The sequence below is a fragment of the Monodon monoceros genome, unplaced genomic scaffold (genome assembly GCF_005190385.1).
Source record: "Monodon monoceros isolate NGI ecotype Baffin Bay Population unplaced genomic scaffold, NGI_Narwhal_1 Super_Scaffold_9, whole genome shotgun sequence".
NCBI classification, from domain to species: Eukaryota; Metazoa; Chordata; class Mammalia; order Artiodactyla; family Monodontidae; genus Monodon; species Monodon monoceros.
The window spans coordinates 15,849,606-15,868,798 of NW_021703786.1; the positions used below are offsets into that span (position 1 = coordinate 15,849,606).

The 19,193-nt window shown below is 57.2% G+C and overlaps 2 protein-coding genes and 1 non-coding gene across 5 annotated transcripts; 1 reads left to right on the top strand and 2 right to left on the bottom strand.

The window, feature by feature from the left end:
• The first annotated feature begins 414 nt into the window (after positions 1-414).
• Positions 415-3,487, top strand: CISD3 (CDGSH iron sulfur domain 3). Its single transcript, XM_029210817.1, has 4 exons — positions 415-596; positions 926-961; positions 1,515-1,634; positions 3,139-3,487. Exons 1-4 carry the CDS (start codon positions 558-560, stop codon positions 3,316-3,318), a joined length of 375 nt encoding a protein of 124 aa, XP_029066650.1. The 5' UTR covers positions 415-557; the 3' UTR covers positions 3,319-3,487.
• A 1,362-nt stretch (positions 3,488-4,849) lies between these two features.
• PCGF2 (polycomb group ring finger 2) lies at positions 4,850-15,002 on the bottom strand. Of its 3 annotated transcripts, none has more exons than XM_029210814.1 (11): positions 14,865-14,921; positions 11,918-12,152; positions 8,941-9,091; positions 8,225-8,321; positions 7,868-7,923; positions 7,727-7,777; positions 7,414-7,522; positions 7,187-7,241; positions 7,001-7,096; positions 5,908-5,988; positions 4,850-5,393 (listed from the first exon to the last, which is right to left on the bottom strand). In XM_029210814.1, exons 2-11 carry the CDS (start codon positions 12,077-12,079, stop codon positions 5,016-5,018), a joined length of 1,236 nt encoding a protein of 411 aa, XP_029066647.1. In that variant the 5' UTR covers positions 12,080-12,152; positions 14,865-14,921; the 3' UTR covers positions 4,850-5,015. The 3 variants fall into 3 exon arrangements, with proteins under 3 accessions (XP_029066647.1, XP_029066648.1, XP_029066649.1); XM_029210815.1 differs by lacking the exon at positions 14,865-14,921 and adding an exon at positions 14,134-14,152; XM_029210816.1 differs by lacking the exon at positions 11,918-12,152 and having other exon boundaries at positions 14,865-15,002.
• A 3,551-nt stretch (positions 15,003-18,553) lies between these two features.
• On the bottom strand, positions 18,554-18,627 carry TRNAN-GUU. The gene has a single exon. It is a non-coding gene; the product is annotated as a tRNA-Asn (tRNA).
• Between the last annotated feature and the right edge of the window lie 566 nt (positions 18,628-19,193).

A 19,193-nucleotide genomic window follows, 5' to 3' on the forward strand; every position in this document is an offset into this window, starting at 1 on the left:
TTAAGCACCTGGAATAGTAGTTCACAGACCAAAATGCACAACATACCCGAAATACCCTGCATATTGAAAACGCAGATACCTGTGCCCCACCCATAAGAATGTAATGTGTAGGCCTGGGCCAGGCGCGAATCCGATAAAACAAGCTCCCGAGGCGACGAGATGTGTCCGCACCGCGCTTCTAGAAGCACTGCCCTAAGGCTCCGCAAGAGAAAACGGTTCCGGTCAGGGTCCCCGCTCGCAAGTGGGGGGCCCGGGAGGCGCAGGCAAGGAAATGAGCGGCGATGCTCCGCGCGGGTCATTCGCAGACACGCGGGAACCAAAGGGGGCGCCGGAGAGCCCTCCACACCCCGGGGCCCCCTAGGCGGCTGCGGGGTCGGCTCCTCGGCCCGACTTCCGGCGGCTGGGGCTGGTCGGCTTGCGCAGGCCCGCGGCCCGCACCGCGCAAACCCCGCAGCGTCTTCCGGGCCGAGGCGGGGCCGGGCCGGTGGGAGGCGGGGAAGCGGGAAGGTGACCGGGGCGCGAGGCGGAGCCGGCGCGCTGGCGGCAGCGGGGCCGACATGGGCGGCGCGGGGGCGCTCCTGAGGCCGGCGGCCCTGGTGAGCAGCTGCGGCCCCGCCGGCCGGCCCCCACGACTCCCCTCCCGAGCCCGCCCCGCCCGCCCCTCAGCTGAGCGTCCCTCAAGCCCCTACGTCGCCTGGTCCTTCGCAGCCCTCCCTGAGCGCCCGCTGGGTGCCAGCACCTCCCCCAGCAACTCCCGTTCCTCTCTCGGGACCCCTTATTCTTACCCTCGTATTTCTCCCACTCGCCTAAGCCCTGTCGTCTCTTCCCTCCCAAGTGAGTTCCCTCTGGAAGTCTTCCGCTTTCCGTTGACTTTATATTTTTCTGTTTCCAAACCACCGTCTTGCAATGCCTGCTCGCCTTGCAGAAGCTGAACCAGAGACGGGACATCACCTCCTGGTTGGTAAGTACTACCCACCAATACCCCGTTTCCACTTCTCTCTGCCCTAGTCCCCCAGGCCCAGAGACCTCAAAGGTAGAGACCAGAGGAGGGAACCAGAATGGGTCAGCCCTGCTTTGCAGATTTCAGCCTGAGACTGCCTTGTCCATGGCTACCTTCCCGATGGCTCAGGGGAGATAGAGTGGCAGGGAGCAGGCTTCTGCCCTGAAAACAGCGGTGCCTGATAAACCCAGCCCTAGGTGCAGTTACCCCCGCCTAGGCTGGCAGGATCCTGAGCCTCCCGTCCCTTGCACCCAGGTGAGAGCCAGGGTTTGAAAGGAAGGCCTGGACCCCGAAACCTATGTGCTTGCATGGCCTTGAAATCTCTTCTCTGTCTGGAGCTCAGGGGCCTTATGGTGTCCTGGGGGGAGTGTCCTTGCAGGGTGGCATCAGATCAGCCTCCTGCAGAGGAAGCCTGTCACCAGCCAAGGCTCTTGGGAAATTGGACAAGGCCACAGGCAAGAAAGTGCTTCCAGGGCATGAGCTGACCCTCACTCCCTCATCTTCTCTGCCACAGGCCCAATGGTTCCCCCAAACCCCAGCCAAGTCCGTGGTGGCCCTGAAAACACCCATCAAGGTGGAGCTGGTGGCTGGGAAAACCTACAGGTGGTGTGTGTGTGGCCACAGCAAGAAGCAGGTGAGAGACCTGTGTCCCCCTTCCCGTTGATATATGACAGCTGTGGCTGGGGACGCTACATGTTGCCCAGGAACTCCCACCCAAGACGTTCCTCTTTTTCCCACACATACCTGAGGGACAACAAGGGAGACTGGGGGGGAGGGATACTCTCAGGCCAGCGCCACTCACAGCCCTGAGCTCACCGCTCTCTGCATCCCTCCTTCAGGATGCAGCCAGAGAGACAGAAACTCAGTCCCGGGGCCGGTCGGGTGGAGCCAGGGTTCTGTCCTCCTCTTCCGGTGCTCCCTCCTTCTCAGAGGCTCCGGGCTCTGCCCTGTCTCTCTCTCCCCTCTCTCCTTCTTCCTCCTAGGAAGCACCTGGGTCAAAGGTTCCCAGGCCTCGGACCCCAGCATTGGGCAGACTTTGCACAGCCTCTCTGGCCCTGTGTGCCCCTTCCTGGCATCTGCTCCTGAAAACCCTCCCTCAGTTTCTGTGACTTCCCTGGTTTCTTGCTGTCTTGTCAGCCTGGCGGCCTGCTCCCAACTCCTTCTCTCTTCTGCTCCAGGAGCCTTTCGTCCAGCAGGAATCTGCCCCATATTCTTAGCCTCCGGGGTGCCTTTCTTTCTTGAGCGGGCTCTGAACTGTGCTCCTCCAAGCGGCATGGCGTGGTGTCAGCAGCCCAGGGCCCCGAGTCCCGCTTTGCCACTGATTTGCTGTGGACTTCGAGCAGGTCCTCACGGGGGTGGCGCTGTGCAGCCCACGGGTGAGGCCTAGCACAGGAGGGCCCTCTGTGCCTCTCTGCCTCTTGCCCTCTGGGACAGGTTGCTTATTTTTATCTGCACACTTCTCTCTTCCATTCTCCTATCCCACCCTGACTCCAAGGCCAAGAGGCCTTGGGTCCAGCTCTGCCACTAACTAACTAGCTAACCACCTCTCTGGGCCTGTTTCCATTACACAGGAACACCTTCCAGGATGGAAGGGCATAGATGCTCACACCAGGCAGCCAGTTTGCTGTGGGACGTCCCCTTCCCCCCTTCCCAGTTATTTCCTGGAGCCAAACAAAATTGATACCCCAGTCTTAAAGCCCACCCAGAGAAGTTTTTACCCCAAGAATGTGGAGAAGGAAATGAATTTCATGAACCAATGGAGACTCAGAGCCATTAAAAAAAAACAAACAAAAAAAACACCTATCAGCGTAAACATGGCTGATACCTAAGGGCCCATTTCGCCTTGAAAATTCTGTTCTTGTGTCCTGGTCCTCTGGGGACCCCAGAAACTACTCCTGTAAAGACTCATATTTACTGAACACTTTCTACTGGCAAAGTGCATGATAACCATAATGTATTTTATTTTCTTGGGATGACGCTACTCTTTTTACTGTCACATTACAGATGAGACAGGTGTGGTAGCGAACACAGGCAGCATCACTTAGGAGTCTGGGCCCTGAGCCCCGTGTGCTGCTTCTCCCAGCCCTGCCCGGCCTCAGCAGGTGGGGTTGAGTCTCTTTCTTTCTTTCCCTCACCAGCCCTTCTGTGATGGCTCCCACTTCTTCAAACGCACTGGCCTATCCCCACTCAAGTTCAAGGCCCAGGAGACCCGCATGGTGGCGCTCTGTACCTGCAAGGCCACCCAGAAGCCCCCGTACTGCGATGGCACCCACAGGAGTGAGCAGGTGCAGAAGGCAGAAGTGGGCTCCCCACTCTGAGGGGGCGGCTGCTGACCGGCCCAAGAAGGGATCACCCCAGGGACCCCAGTACCCGTAGCTGGCTCGTGAAGGACTTGCTCCCGTAACCCGAGGTCTCCAATCTGGGGTGGCTGGAACTGGCCCCTGCCCCAATGCCTGCTGGCAAAGACGGCATTAAATAGGTGTGCCGGCCCAGAGTGGCGTTCTTGTGGTCACTGGTGTGAGGGACATGACCGGTCCCCCTTCAGGATCTTAACATGGGCTGGGGACACCTGACTGGCCACAGGGAGGGGGCAGTTCAGGTTCACTCCATATAGGGTCCCCCAAGGCAGGCTGAGCCCAGAGACAAGAGGAGGAGGCCAGGGCACCCAGCCACCCTTTCCCTGTCCCCTCTATCCCAAAGAACTACAGGCTCTGGAGAGTATGCAGCATTTATTACAAAGCCAGGAGATACAGATGTCCCAGGAGGAGGATACAGCCATAGCACCTCAGACACAGGACGAGGTGTGAACACAGACAAACCCATTGGGGGACACCTGACCCCAAACACATAGGCTGTGATAGTCTTGCCTCCTCCCCTCGTCCCGATCTGACCTATGTCCACTGGAGGAAAAACTGGTGGGCAGGGGTCTGTTGGGGTCTGCCCCTCAGGGGGCAGACCACTTGACTTCTTGGGATGGAGCTGAGGTCAGATCTCACAGGTTCTGTCTTCTTGTGCTTTTAGGTGCCTGTTCTTTCCTGACTTGGCCTCAGCTGCGGGTGGGGAGGGCACTGGAGGACTGTTTGCCTTTGGCAAAATCTGGGGTCTGTGCTTATCTGAGGTCATCCCCCCCCTTCCACCTCTCCACTACAGGCCCCGAGGTGAGACTTCCCCATCCGCCTTGCTAGCGCGAGCTCCTGGGTGGGGGGTGTGGAAGAAGGGGGTGAAGCGGTTTACAATGCTGACACCACAGTGGAAGTTCAAGGGCTGAGGTCTTCTGTGGCCTCAGTCTTCTTTTCCACAAGATAAATGATGCAAAGGCCACACACACGGGGAAAAAAAAAAAGGCAGAACTATCTATTACACAAAGTTTCTACTGCAAGAGGAGGAGGTAAGGGAGATGCCCTCTCCACTGCCCACTTGCTCCTCAGAACCAGGGGATAGGCTGCATTTGTGAAAGGCACTGTCTTAGCAATTCTCTGGACATTCAACAATGGTGGGGGGGAGGGTACTGGTCAGGGTCAGGGCAGGACAGCAGCCAAGATGGGGAGAGAGGCAGGGTGGACCTCATACACAGCCAGTTCGAGTCGTGCCTAAAGCTTTGGGGGTTGGTGGGGGCCCCTCCAACACCCCATATGCCTTGGGAAACAGAAGGAGGATGGGGCAGGGCTTCACCGAGCCTCAAGTGGCCCCACCAATCCACCTCTAGGCACCCCCAAAAAGAGCAGAGCAAATTACACAAGACCGCCTAAAATTGAGCACCCCATCCCCCACGCATACACACACACATCAAGTTTGTTTCCTGTGGCATTTAAATTAATCTGGTTGGTCCATAGAAAATAAGTATGTATATTTGGTTTTTCCTATGTACATATATATATAGATTTATTTATAAAACCCATCCCCGACCCCTAAGGTGGGGGGAGCTGGGGAAAGTAGAAGAGGTGGAAAAGGGGGCCCAGAAAAAGTGGAGGGGTGGAGAGGCATAGCTGGAAAAGGAGGGAGAGGGTCCCTTTCCTCAAGTTAAGGGGGGCACGGGAGCTCCGTTGACAGTCATCTTGCGCCCCCTGCTGGTGGAAGGCGGTGTCTGCAGGCAGTTCGAGGTGCCCCCGTTGGCAGCTGTGGTGGCCCCACTGGCTGTGGCGGGGGGCGTGGGGGAGGTTGGGTGGGGGGCCGAGGGGCCATGGGAGCTGGGAGAGCCATGGGAGGGGGTGGCTGGGCTGGGCAGGGAGGAGGAGGTGGCCGGCAGGGTGGCAGGGCTGGGAGCCTTGTCACTGACTGACTCACACTCAGATGCCCCGCTGGTATTGGTGCCCTCGGAGGGGGTGGGCGCTGTGGGCAAGGTGAGCCGCTTGCAGGCTGGCTGGACGCGATACTTGAGGGGGAGAGGGCCATTCTGCAGGGAGAAGGGAGGGGAGGGTGTCACGAGAAAGAGGCTAATGGGGCAGCCACCCACCTTCACCCCACGGCACCCAAACAGGGAGAAGGGAAGGTCCAGGCCTTGGAGAGGAGAAAGACTGGATAGAGAGGAGGAGACACGCGACGTGGGACTGACCAAGCAAGGCCGGAGAGACAGGGGCACACAGAGACCCAGAGAAGAAGAGAGCGCACGTGAGACCAGAGACAGAAAAAGGAGAGAGGGAGGCCAAAGAGCAGAAGGCAAAGTTCACTCCTCCACACCCAACTGGGGCACGTGGTCTGCCCAGGGGTCCTTTTCTCCTTCTGAGTGTGGAAAGTCATCAGTGAGAGAGCGTCCGGAGGCGTACCTGGTGTGTGGCAGGCCACCCTGGACATGTCCAGCTCATGAGACGAGGGATAAACTGTCTGTGATTAGAGCAGGGTGGCCCATGTGATGGCCCAGTGTCCCCTTTCGGCCCTGTCCCCTTGCTGGCACCACCCCACCCACTCACCCGCCGCCAGGGGTAGATGTAGGCGATGTCCATGAGGGTATAGTATTCCTTCAGCGGCTCGTCCTCATAGAGAACCTCAACCTGGAGGAGGAACGGGAGGACACAGCTCAAGCCTCCAGCTGTTTGGCAAAGAGGCTCCAAGCAGGTGGTCCCTCATTACTCTGGGGTTTCATGATGGATTCGACTTCCCTATCAGAGTTGTTCCAACATCACTCCTGACCAGCAGGTGGGAAGGGAGATACCCACATCATCAACAGCCCCAGCCCCAGCCCCCCACACGGTGGTCTGGGTCCCCTTCTGTCTCTGGCATGTTCTCCAGAGGCGCTAACAGGCAAAGAAAAGGCCCAGGTGAGAAGGAACTTGTGGAGCAATGACTCTCACCCAGGCTGCACAGTGGAATCACACCAGTGCTTGGATCTCACTCCCAGAGATGGTTTTAACTGGTATGACATGAATCGAGTTTTAATCTCGACAGGCAACCCCTCACGTAATTCTGACATGTGGCAAAGTTTGGGATCCACTGTCCTAGAGCCTCAATAGTCCATGGACCAACAGCACCGGAAGCACCTGGGAGCTTGCCAGAAATGCAAAATCTACTCAATCAGAATCTTCATTTTGGGACTTCCCTGGCGGTCCAGTGGTTAGGACTCCGCACGCCTCTAGGCACAGCCAAAAAAAAAACAAACCTGCATCTGCATTTTAACAAGATCTCTAGGGGGTCACATACATATTCAAATTTGAGAAGCGACGTCCTCAAGTTCCTTGGCAATTTCAGACCAGCATTCCCACAGCCAGCTGGCCCAGGTAAGGCCCTGCATTTTTACACACACACCTCTGCCATAGTTCTAAACGTGCAAGCATGTACACACACACACACACCATCTTGGTCTCCTGCACCTCTGCACACTGGCTTCAGCAGATGCAGACTGCCCCACCCCAATCTAGTTTTCAGTTACCCTTCTACACGGGCTCAATTACACAACCGTGCAGGCCCTTGGTGACACCCAGCCAGCCCTGAACAATGGCTGAGATGCACAGATTGTCAGATACATCCACACACGGACACGTTTTTCAAAAGGGCCCAGGGACTCACCTTGTACTTGCTGGGCACATCCATCTTGTTGCGGAGAAACTTGGCGAGATGCATGACAGTCATGGCTGCTGGGCATCGCAGGAAGCGCACCCCTGTCTGGTGGGGGAGAGGCACCCAAGGGCTGGGGTCCACCCTGGCACTCTCTCCCAGCCCACACCCCGCTCCTGGGCAGGCCCCAGCACTCACTTTCTCCTTGTCACCATCCCCATTTTCCAGGGGGCCCTTCTTCTCTTCCCGGTCCCTGCAGAAGGAGAAGGAATGAAGCAAGGGAGACCCTGGTGCAGGCAGGATCTAACTGCACACATCCGGAAGGCCCTCCTGGAAGCACCCTTTCCTCCCAGGGGAATGGGGACGGCATGGGAGAAGGGACCCAGCCTAGGACCCCAAAAGGACCAGGCACGGGCCAGACTTGCCTGACGCCTTCATAGAACTCGATGGAGAGGCTGACAATCTCATCGTCGCTCAGAGCCCCCTTCTCCTGTTCCAGAACCTCACCACGGTCCTCGTTGGAGCCGTTGGGAACTGCGGAAGGAGAGAGCTCTGAGGCGTCGGCCTAGGAGCGGGGGACAGGAGCCCCACCAAGGACCCAGGGATCTCAGAGCTCAGTGCGGTGAGCCCAGCCACCCCTGGGCTGGGGAGGCCGTGTGCGGTGCCCACCGGCCCTCCATGCATCTGGCCCTTATACCTGGGGCAGCACCATGCGCACACACACGTGAACACACTCACCTTCTGTCAGGGGGTAGGCTGCGTAGAAATCCCGCCTCCGTTTCATCTCATCTAGAAGAGAGGGAGCAGGCTGAGGCGGGGGGCAACACGCTTGGGCAGTGGCGGGGGGGGGGGTGGCAGGACAATGAAGGGTGTAGGTACCTTTAAAAAGCCCAGGGACCAATTTGTAGACGATGTCTTGAAGGGTTTTGTCAGATCTGGAAAGAAGTACACAGGGGCCTGCTGGCAACCACGTCACCCCGACTCTCCAGCCTGGGGCCCCTTCTTCCCACCTCCCTTCCTGAGACCCAGGGCCCAGCCATGGGGGTCCCTAGAGGCCTTGTCTCTACCTCTCTAGAATTTCTCAGCTGGATACACCCCTGAGGGAAGGAAGGGGATTCGGTCCATGCCTGGTGCTTCTCTACCTGCCACCCTGGCTTCAGGAAGCAAGGAGGGCTGGGGGACAGAGGGCAGCTGCCCCAGAGAATGGGCGGGGACAGGAGGAAGTGCTGGGCCCACCTGATGCTCAGCAGCGGCCGGGTTTTGTGGACCTGTACATCGCACATGGGGCAGTACTTGTTGGTCTCCAGGTAGCGCACAATGCAGGTTTTGCAGACTTGGCGGAGGGGTGTGGAGAGAGGAGGAAGAGTCAGAGTCCCCTTCATCACCCAGGACCAGCCCCCATGCCCCCTGCTCGGGTTCAGGTATCCCCTCTTCTCCACCTTGTTCCCGCAGCTCAGGCCTGTTCAAAGACCCAACACAGTCCTGTCTCGCACAGATGGCAACTACCCCTTATCATCCATCCTTGGGGGAGGACAGATGTGTGTGTGTGTGTGTGTGTGTGTGCGTGCGTGCGTGCGTGCGTGTGTGTGTGTAGCCAGTGTCATGTACCATGCACAAGGTGAGCCCCAAGTCCCAAGCCCCCCCGGACGGAGTACTAAACAATAGCCAACCTATTAGACACCCTATCCCAGGGTCCTTGACCCCCAGCCACAAGCCCGTGGTGCACACCAGGGCACCTGCACCTTCCGGGAGTGCAATTTCAGCCACAGAGATTCAAGGAGAGAACTGAGATTTCAGGTAAAATTCCCCAAATGAACTTCTGAGCTGAACCCTCCAGTATCCCCTCCAAGGCAGCCTCTCAGGGACCTGGGACCCTCACCAGACACATGGACGTATTTGCTCTTCAGGGCAGAGGCCACCCACCCGAGGAGCAGCCCCTCGACTCAACTCACAGGAATGCAAGCACTCCACGATGGTAGTGGCATCGATGAAGTACCCCCCACAGAGGGCACACATGAGGTGAGGGTTCAGCTCCGTGATTTTAATCCGTGTGGTCCGATGCATGATGCCGGGGTGGGGGGCAGGGGACTGGGGAGCGTCACCCTGGGAAACAAACATGGAATCAGGAACCCACAGAGCTAAGAGCCCCTCCCACACTCTACTCCACCTGCCCCACAAGCGACATCGCTCCTGGGCCCAAGGCCCTTCCTTTCCCTTTAAGGCCGGACAGGGTGCACATGTGGGGATGGTTCTTTCTGACCCCCTGTGAGTGTTCACTGGGTGCCAGGGGCTCTGGAGATCTCACGACCTTGAGCAACAAGGTCAGGTTCTATCTCAGGACAGCAGAAAGACTGAGGTTAGACCACAGGAAGTACTACTCAACTCTCCAGAGGATGTGGGGAGGCATGAAAATGGAAGAGAATGGAGTTTTAAAAAATCTCCCTGATCCCAATCCATATTCACTCAAGTGAACTCACTAGGAACTATGAGGAAACTTAGACTCCTGACTGGGTCTTTCTAATCCATCCTACCGTCCTTCCATCCCATCACTCCTTCTCCAGGACGCGTTCCCTGGAAACACTGGGGGCACATCCGCCCTAAGGCTGAAGGGGGCACCCCATAACTCATCCTTGCACTGCTGCATCCAGCCCCAGCCCCGGAGCAGCTCCCTGGAAATGCACCATATGCTGACCATGCAGGTTCTAGGCCTGGTGCTCAAGCAGGAAGTACTGAGGATGGTCCTTATGTGCCCAAAGTTGGGAACACACGGCTCCAACCCGCCCCCTGGCCCAGCCCTGGACTCTGCAGGTTAACTGCAAAGTCTGGGCAAAAAGACTGCTACTGCCCCTTCCACAGGAAGGCCACCATGTGCCCCGACAAAGAGCCTGCTGCACGCTGCCCCTCCCAGGCACACGCAGGAATCTCCCCACGTGGGCACTGCTACCCACCCGCCGTATCCTGTCTGCAACCCGGCCACAAGCTGCCTGGTGACAGACCACAGGCTCTCAGAGATGCCTGCCAAAGCTATGCAGAAAGTTCTCCCCACAGCCCACTGAGTGCCCAGCCAGGCCCGGGCGGGGTCCGGGGAGGAAAGGCACAGCCCAGGTCTGGACTGGCTGACGTGCTTACTTCTTGGTGTAGAAATCCAGCCTGCGCCCAGGAGCGATGGCACCTCCCTCCTCTTTCCCAGAGTAGAAGCCCAAGGGGCAGGGCTGGGGAGGGCGGCCAAGTCCCGACAGCTCTTTTACAACATACATCCTTCTCTCCTTTCCAGAAAGATTTCTAAAGCCAACACATTGGGTTTTCTAGGACCCAAAATTCACAGCTGGGAATCAGCAGTTTCTATAGAGACCCCAGAATGAGTTTGGCCAGGACCCAAACAGCCAACAGAGGCTGGCCAGAGACCGAAAGAGATGGAGAGACACAAAGGCCACATGTGAGAGACACACCAAGTTGCAGGGCAGACGGAGAGGAACAAGCAAGCCCAGAGCCAGTGGAGACGCGGCAGCCAAGACCTGCAGACATGGCCCGAGGAAGGAAAGGGGTTCCCGCCTCCCCTCAGCCAGCTCTCCCTGCACGGGTCCCCTCTTCATAATTATGTAGAAGCCTTGCTGGCTACTACACTGTTTGGTCGTTCCCATAGTAACCCCTGGCAAGATGCCCAAATATTATTACAACCATCCAGAGGAGGGAACAAACTCCAAGTGGCTGACTCGCTGAGCGTGTGTAATATCCATCGGATGCGTACATGCTGCTGGACCTCCAACGGTACTTCATGTGACTACTTGCCCCATGTGTGTGCCTTGTCCAGATGAATCTCAGGGTGTGTGTGCACAGCCAGAAACAAAACATTTGGCGGTCTGATAATGTATGAGGGTCCTGGTTGCTATTGGCAAATCTCATGCCTTCTTTTCTGTCTCTCACACACATTCTCTCACACACACACACACACACACGTGCGCGCGTGCGCTTCACACTGCCTTAGCCACCTCATTCACATACTCACTGTGTTTTCAAAGCAGACACTTGCTTTTAAGAACTCTCATGCAGTTCCTTCCAGGCCAACTGTGGCCTCAACATGCGAGAGCTCCTAAGCAAATGGCCGTGACCCTCACCCTCTCACTTCTGCAAGCACTCAGACCAAGACTACCCCTCAAGCTCTGTTCTGGATGCACGGGTGAAGGCGAGAGCTGTGGTGCTTACTGGATGAAATGTTCCTCCTTCTCCCTTTAAGAAATGAGCCCCCTTGCCACACTCCCTGCTCCCCCTGCCCCATCCCCAGGGGCCTCAGACCTCTGGGGCTGGGGGTGGGGAGAAGCACTGATTGGTTCCTCACCTGATTGCCACGGTTACCCGCAGGGCCCTGCCAGCAGGTACCAAGAACAACTGTAGACAGGAGCCCTGTCCCCTCACCCACTCACCATCTCTCCCCCCACGAGGCCCCAGGGCCCCACACCTCATACCCAGCTCCTCCCCAGCTGCAACTGGCTGGACCTCCAGCTCCCATCACCTTAGGGAAGAGCCTGAGGGTGAAGGAGAGGGAGAGACAAGTCCCAAGAAGCAGAAAAAGGGAGACCAAGGGCCATTTGGAAGTGGCCCTGTGGAGCTCTGGAGGCTTTCACAGGTCAGTACTGACCACATCCCCACAGTGGACCTGAGCACTGTTTCCCACCCACAATACCTCCCCCAACCGGGGGGCAAGTCCTTCAATATCTTCTGTCCCCAAACCACTGTCTTTGCAAGGGCATCATGGTGGAACAGCCCTTGCTCCTGGCCCCTGGTGCCCCGGGTTTCAGCTATAGTGGCAGGAAGGGAGCTTGATCAGCACCCAACCCCAACTCCTCCTTGCCACCCAAGCCTGGCTTGTGTCTTTCCCCATTCTCAAAGTCCCCTACTTATAGAGATCACCCCCCATCTCTCCATTCTTACCAGTCTTTTTCTGGAAGCTCCCCCGTAATTTAGACTTCTCTCAGCGTTAGTTTTTTTTCTTTTTCCACTGCAGAAATAGCCAATTTCTGATAACCCAGAGGTTCCCTTCTGCTCCTTCAGATGCTCAGCTACAGAATTCTTTGCTCTGCTTTCCCTCCACATGAAATTCACCCAACTCCCTCACTAGAAAATCTCCAAGTCTTGGGAAGAGTCACTGAAGGTCACATCCAGACATCTAGAATGGCAGAGGTGGAAGGAATCTTATTAGAAAGCATCCTGTCGAGTCCTTTCATTTTACAGATGAAGAAACTCAGAAAGAAGTGACTTGTCTCAGGTCATGCAGTCACTCAGTGGCAGTTCTAGGACTAGACGCAGCCTGACTCCCGTTCCAGTGCTCTTTCCACACTGGCACCCAGGCCGGGCTTCCTACTCATCTAAGGAACCAATAAGCCTGGCCTGACTCCATCCAGGCAGGCGGAAGGTAGAAGGACTCCAGGTTCCACAGAAGACCATTCAGTGAGCCATATGGGCCAAAACATAACCAACAGCACACATTCTCGCCTTGAAAGAGAAAGAGGGGGCAGAGGCAAATGGCCTCACCCAATTTTCCTGATACAGATATGGAAGCAGGCTCTGTGGAAGCTCAGTGAGCCAGACTGTACTGGGTCCCAGGAGTTCGGGTTCAGTTGTGCAAGCCTGTGTATTTGTGTGTGTGTAGGGAGAGTAGGGGGTGGAGGTCTGTCTGGGACGCTGTCAAACTCTCAATGTTCCCTGATCCTTGACCTTGGGTGGAGGATCTGCGCCTCCCACCAGCGGCATCAAAAAAGTCCTCTAGTCTCCTGAAGACAGGCTCACCCTACCTTCCCTCCCTTTCCCACCTCTCAGCTTCCTAAGATCAAACAAAGACAAAAATCCAAAATATACACAGATACACACTGCCAGATACACACACACATATGCACACACAGTCAGACACACCCCCTCCATTTCTCTCTCACATTCACAACACACAAGGCCAGACACTTGGCCAGACACACACACAGAAACACCCCATCACACATAGAGCCAGGCCCACGCTTGCCAGATGTACAAGCCGCCCCCACCCACCCCAGGAGCACAGAGTCTGACATCCCTGCCTGAAACCAGAGCTGCAAACACACACCACCCTTCTGTGCATCCCCGGTCTACCGAGGGTAAATTCTAACATAAGTCTTCCAGCAACAAAGGCAGTGCAGCTCCCAGCCTTGCTCTGGGGTCCAGAGGCTGGAGGAGTGGGGTGGGCATCCAACCTGCACGAAGATGTCACCTCTTCCTGTTCAGGCTCTCTCCATTCCCATGGCAACAGCTCCATCAAACAAGATCTCCCAGGGAAGACCAGAAGCAGGAGAGAGCACCCCCCACAAAGACTTCAACTTGAACCCCACCCAGCTACACTCTGGATCCCAAGTCCCAAGTCTCACCTCAGGCCTGTTTCCTGCCTCATTCCAAAGACAGCTCTAAGACCTCAACCCCCAACTCCAAACCAGGAAACCCCGGGGAAAACCTCCCCACCGAAAAGCTATAACAGAGCTGCCTTTATGCTCCTTCTCCAAGTACTAGCACCTTGGAACAGAGTGGAGAGGGGGAGGAAGAGAAATTATAGAGTTTCAGGAACAGATGCAAACTGCAAGAGGCCCAGAGAAGGAGGCTTAAGAACGGAGTGGGAGACAACCAGGAGACCCACTCCCCGCCCCCAGCGACAGGGAGCCCTGGAGACTGAGGCAGCACGGCGGGGGTGGGGGGGGGCTCTCTGAGAGACAAAGACCAGGGGGAAGCGCGGGGCAACGCTTCCACAATATTTACAGGCAAATTCACCATCCCCAGGCCTCCTCCTTCCCCACCTCAAGCCATCCGGAGCAATTCTGGGCAGACGGGGGCAGTGGGGGAGGGAGAGAGGTATGCCTGGGCCCCCCGTGGAGACAGGAGGGGCAGGGGTGTCTGCTCGCCGAGGGGTCCCATTCTCTCAGAAATAGAAGCAGGAAGACCTAGGAAAGGAGGGGGCAGCCGGGCTCCCCAGTGGAAGACCGGCCAGTCCGCCAGCCCCCTCCTGCATCTGCGGGCGATAGGAAATATCGCGATAAATCTTCCCCATCTCCATTCTACTCCCTCCACCCCGGCATCCCCAGGAACCTGGGTCAGAAGATCAGAGACCCCAGTCACCGGGTGGCCGCTCCTACCTTCCCTAGAGCCAAACTTTCGGCGGGGCCCGAGGAGGGGTGTTCCGGAGAAAGAGGCTCCGCCGAGGCGGCTCGGGGAGGGGAGGGGGCGGGGCGCCCAGTCCCGGGATGGCGGGGTGAAAGGGACCGACTGGGGGAGGTGCCCGAGACGACCGGTCCCGGCAGGGAAGAGCGCCCTCCCCCGGCCCCGCAGCAATCGAAAAGCTCGTCCCCTTCCTCCCCGCCTCAAGTCCTCGCGCGTCCACGACGCCCCAGTGCCCAACGAAGAAACCGAGAGCGACCCCTCCCCAAACCGAAAGGAGTAGTGGGAGAGGTCCAGGAGCTGAGCTGGCTCGTGGGGAGGGCTAGGGGGGCAGAGATCCGCCCCAGCGCGGAGCCCCAAAGCCCTTGTGGCTGCCTCGGACCCTCCCCCTCGCTACCTCGGGAGCAGGGTCTAGGGGGGCTGAGGCACAAAGAGGTGGTGGTCGAGGGAGACGCCAAATCGTTAAAAGGGGAATGCACTTCGGCCATCTTGGAAGGGAGGAAAAGGAGAGAGAAAAAAGGGAGAAAGAAAGGCGGACGGGGCGAGCTAGGACAGGGGCCGGCGGGGGTGGGGCGGAGACGCGAGAAGGCCTGGCTCAGAACCTACCCCCACAGGGGTTTGTAAAGAAGGAGGTACCGGCTCCCAGTCCCAGTCCCCAGATGGTTACGGGGTAGGAGAAGGAGGGAGAGGGGAGTCCGCGTCCGCTTACCTGGGTTCGGGGTCCGGTGGGTCTCGGGGAGGGGGGGATGGGAGGGAGGGAGGGAAGGGAGGGGAGGGGGGCCGCAGCCGTGTCGCTCGCTCGGGCGGCGAGAGGGGAGAAACCTACGGTAAGAAAGGAGTTTGTGAAAGCGGTTTGGGGTGGGAGGGAGAGAGGGGAGGGGAGGGGAGGGGACGGAGGGGGTAGGGGAGGGACCAGAGTTCGGAGGCGGGGGGGAGACAAAATGGCTTTTTTCCTCCAGACAAGAGTAGGTCCCGCCCACCACTCACCCACGTGACCTCATTCCTTCAGGGTGTTTGCGGAGAGGGGAAGAGGAGGAGGGGGAGAGGCTAACAAGGCTGCGCCCCCAACCGGGTGCCGGGCCCCCCAAAACTAGACCACGACCTCACCCTTCCTCAACTAACCCCTGCCCTCAAAATATGTGTGCGCCCCCCCTACCCCCTGACCCTGCGATCCTCGCCCCTAGCTGGAGCGCCTGGAAAATGGTGAGATGAGGACTGGGCTGAAATGTGGCTCGCTCTGCAGCCCTCCACCCCTCGGCCGCGATCTAAGGGCAGTGTGCTCAGGCGGGGGACGCGACGCTTCTGGCCACAAGTCTGGGTTATTTTCATTCACTTAAGTGACACTCCCTTGAAATTAATAACTGCATGGGTGAGAGCGAGCGTCTCCTCCCCACTCCCCTTGCCCTCTCGGCGGCCCGATCGGCGGCTCTGAAACGCTGCGCCCGAGACCCGGCCCGGGCGCTTCGGGGGAGCAAACCGCCGGGAGGACGGAGGCAAGAGGCCTGGAGGGACGTCTCGCGGCGAGGGCTCGGTTTGCTGTGGTGGAGGCTGGCGCCTCCGGTGTGCTCGGTCAAGATCGGAACGCAACCTGGACCGGGAGGCAAGCTGAAGACGTCAGCTCAGGCTCCGGGCCCGGGACACAGTAACCCGGCCTAACGCGAGAGGCCCGAATGCACTCGAAAACAAGGCGCCGGGGCTCGGAAGTGGGCCCGCGCTTTTTTCCTGCCGGGCACTTATTCCCGCATTTTTCGCCCGCGCGCCGATTGCGCCCCGACCTCTGCAAGGTTGGTGCGCCTCGCTCGCCCAGGCGGCGGGAGGAGTCCGGCGAGCGCAAAGGCGGCTGATGCCCTCCTACTTCGATCGTTGCTCCGGGCTCCGGTACCCTGTGGCTCCCGCCGGAGGAGAAGACTAGGAGGGAGCTTGGAAAACCTTGGAGCAGCAGCTGAGGCCGGCACCGGGGAAGCCGATCGATACTACGTTATGGAGACTAGCGTGGGCCCGCCTCATTAGATTAGGACGGTCGATTCGCGTATTCGTTATTCAGGATTGATTAGGGATGATCATTATGTCAGTCACTCCAAAGACCTCGATTAGCCAGCCAGAAGCGCCATTAAGCGCACTGGCGGTGGGTGGCTCAAGTTAGGAAATTAGGAAACGAATCTTCAGCAAGCATCCGACGGCCTTCCTCTTCCTCCTTCCCTCCTCTTTCGCAGCCCAGGCAGACCCGAAGCTGAGGCCACCGTGCTGAATGCTTTCACCCTTTGGCTGGCGACCAGAAGACCTGCGGACACTGGCCGCCAAGTGACCCCAGCTTCAGTCTTTGGCGCACACCCACCGAGTGGGGGCGGGGAGGAAGAGGAAGGGCTGGAGAGATTTCCGCCCAGAGGGGGTGGTCTGAGAACCCGCGGGAGCTGGGCCGGGGAGGATTCGGTCACCTGCTCTCCTTTCCTTCCTTGTGCGGGGAGACCGGGAGTTCGCCGCCCTTCACGGAAAGGGGGCTCTTGACGTGGACACGCCCACTGTCCCTGGGGCAAGTGTGTTGCTGGCATCCTGGACTCTGCCTGGGAAGGCTAGCGCATCCTCTACGGTCCCCCAGTCATCCTGCGGGGAGGGGAGTGCAGCATCAAGGACTCCTGGTCTGCCACTCCTTTCGGGCTAGAAGATCCCGGGCAAGAGAAACCTGTAGGGGTTTCGCGAAGGTCTCGGTCTCACCCATGATCTACAGGAGGCACCCAGGGGCTGTCTTGGATGAAGGTGGGAGGATATCAGCTACTGGGAAGAAGGCTGACGTCCCTCTGAGTCCCCACTGCAGCCCTTTAATCCTGGAGTGCTGCCCAAGGGGACGACCGTGCTCACTGGGAATCCGTTCATTTGTTCCTCAGACAGTTATTAAGCGCCAATCACGAGCAAAAACAAAAGACAGAAGACCCCACTACCCATTAAATCTTCATTTTAATCACTTCCATCACTTTCCAGTCCCCATATCCCTGGCCTTTCTGGCTTTATCAGGAGAACCTCTGACCAAACCTTTCTCACTTCTGAAGTTCCCAGGTTTCCCGACAAAGAAGTACCTGTCCTGTGCCATTGTCAAAGACTACGCTAAGCGCAGGGGATATAAAGCTGATGAGCCGGGCTTTTGCCCCACAGGGTGCTCACAGGCCGGCGGGGGCAAGCGGGAGGGTTACGCAGCCTGTCCCGTTAGCTTTCACGGGCACTGTGTATCCTTCCGTTTGCCACTTACCGCCCCCCACCCCCGCCCCTGTAAGCTTGAGGTACGGGTGGGTGAGCACTGGGGAAGGCTTTCAGAGAGGCTTCCTCTGAGCCCAGTCTTGAGGAGACACCAAATGTGGAAGGGAACTGCTTGAGAGAGTCCTTAGCTTAGCTCCACTTAAAAGCGGAGGCTCCCACTCCCAGCCCAGGGAGGCACCTCTGGCGGACGTGAGATGCCAAAGCTTCCCCTCCGTTGGGTTAGTTGTAGTATTTCAGGAGGTCACCTAGCTGACAAACTCTTCATCAGAAGAGTCACTGTGTGTGTCATAGACTAGAAGGTTCCAGAGGGCAGGAACTCAGGAATCTAGGTAATTATTTCCAGCACATATACGAAGAGATACTGCGAGGATAAGATCTCCTGGAAGAGGATGACAATGGTAGGACAGGGCAGCTCCTCTAGCGATATTATGACTATCTTTAACTGTGTTCTTTACTCCTTCTCTCTCCCCAAAACAATGTCCTTTGTCAGATTCTGCTTCTATTTCCCCATCCTCTTCCCCACGTCTCTGTATTTCTAGAAAAAAACCTGTTTTGTTGTTGTTGATTTATTTTTTCTCATGCTTCTCATATTAACTGCTTCTCTTTTCCCTCTCTCCATTTTTTCCGGGTCTTCCTTCCACTCACCCGCCTATTTCTCTGTCGTGTCCCCTCTTTCTGTCTCTCTCCGTATATCACAGCTGTGTTCTTCCTTTCTCACCTTTCTCTTCATCCCTCAATTTGTCGCTGCCTTTGTCTCTCGCACTACTTTATTCCTTTCCAAATGTAATATTTCGAGATTGTAACATTGATTGAAGCAGACAATGTAAAACTGTTCAACCTCCACTGCAAATTCATTCTTAATCCTACGAAAAATGCAACGTTAAACGTATTGCAATGGTGAGACAAAAACCTGTCTTTCCCTTTCCTGCAATCCAGCTTGGGGGCGGGTGGGAGGTAGGCGGAGGAGGGAAGTGCTGGAGACATTATCCCGTCATTAACGGAACAACAACGAATTTTCAGTCACAACGACCCTCTGATTAGCTATAGAAAAAGTGTTGTCCGCTATTTCAATACAAAATTTGGCTTTACAGCGGTTGGGAGAATAATTCATTTAGGTTTTCCTTTTCAGGGTGGAAAAAAAGTAGATAGCGTCCCTGGGTGGGCTCGAACCACCAACCTTTCGGTTAACAGCCGAACGCGCTAACCGATTGCGCCACAGAGACGGTGGTAACTACTCGTGTCGCAGTGAGCCGAGTCAATGGGAGTGAGCCTGCGACAGCGCAGAACTCGGAAATTCCATAACCGGACTAAAGAAGTCAAACCCAAAGAAGGGTCCGGATCTGGGGAGGGGAGCAGGCGGGACGTGCTCGCCTCCCCTCCATTGGCTCGGGGGTGGCGGAAATCGTCGCCTGCCTCCTCTGGATCTTAAAGTTGGGGAAGCCCGTGATGTCCCCCTTTGGGGTGATCTGATATTGGGGATACGTGAAGTCGACCTGCTGAGAGTCCCCCAAAGCAGAACCACCTTCGGCTTCCAAACGTCCCCTTTGCAGCCCAATCCCTGCAGCCGCTGAATACCCGCGACACCCTCCCTGTGCCCCTCCCCCCTCGCAAGAGTAAATACGCACTTTACGGGCACCTCTTAAATACTAGGCACAGCTCTAGCCCAGTGCATGTTCAGAGCCTAGCATGGTGCCTGGCATACAACAGATGTAAGGATTTCTGGAATGAATAAATGAAACAAACTTCATGAGTAATATGCCCGACCCACACAGCGTGCTCTTAACCAACC

Excerpts from the sequence above, each read along its gene's own strand:
- CISD3 (XM_029210817.1), top strand. The coding sequence starts at position 558 with ATGGGCGGCGCGGGGGCGCTCCTGAGGCCGGCGGCCCTG. Across the intron at positions 597-925 it reads TCCTGAGGCCGGCGGCCCTG|AAGCTGAACCAGAGACGGGA; the intron begins GTGAGCAGCTGC and ends CTCGCCTTGCAG. Across the intron at positions 962-1,514 it reads GGGACATCACCTCCTGGTTG|GCCCAATGGTTCCCCCAAAC; the intron begins GTAAGTACTACC and ends TCTCTGCCACAG.
- PCGF2 (XM_029210814.1), bottom strand. The coding sequence starts at position 12,079 with ATGTGGAGGGAAAGCAGAGCAAAGAATTCTGTAGCTGAGCATCTGAAG. Across the intron at positions 7,242-7,413 it reads GAGTTCTATGAAGGCGTCAG|GGACCGGGAAGAGAAGAAGG; the intron begins GCAAGTCTGGCC and ends CTCCTTCTGCAG. Across the intron at positions 5,989-7,000 it reads ATGTGCCCAGCAAGTACAAG|GTTGAGGTTCTCTATGAGGA; the intron begins GTGAGTCCCTGG and ends TTCCTCCTCCAG.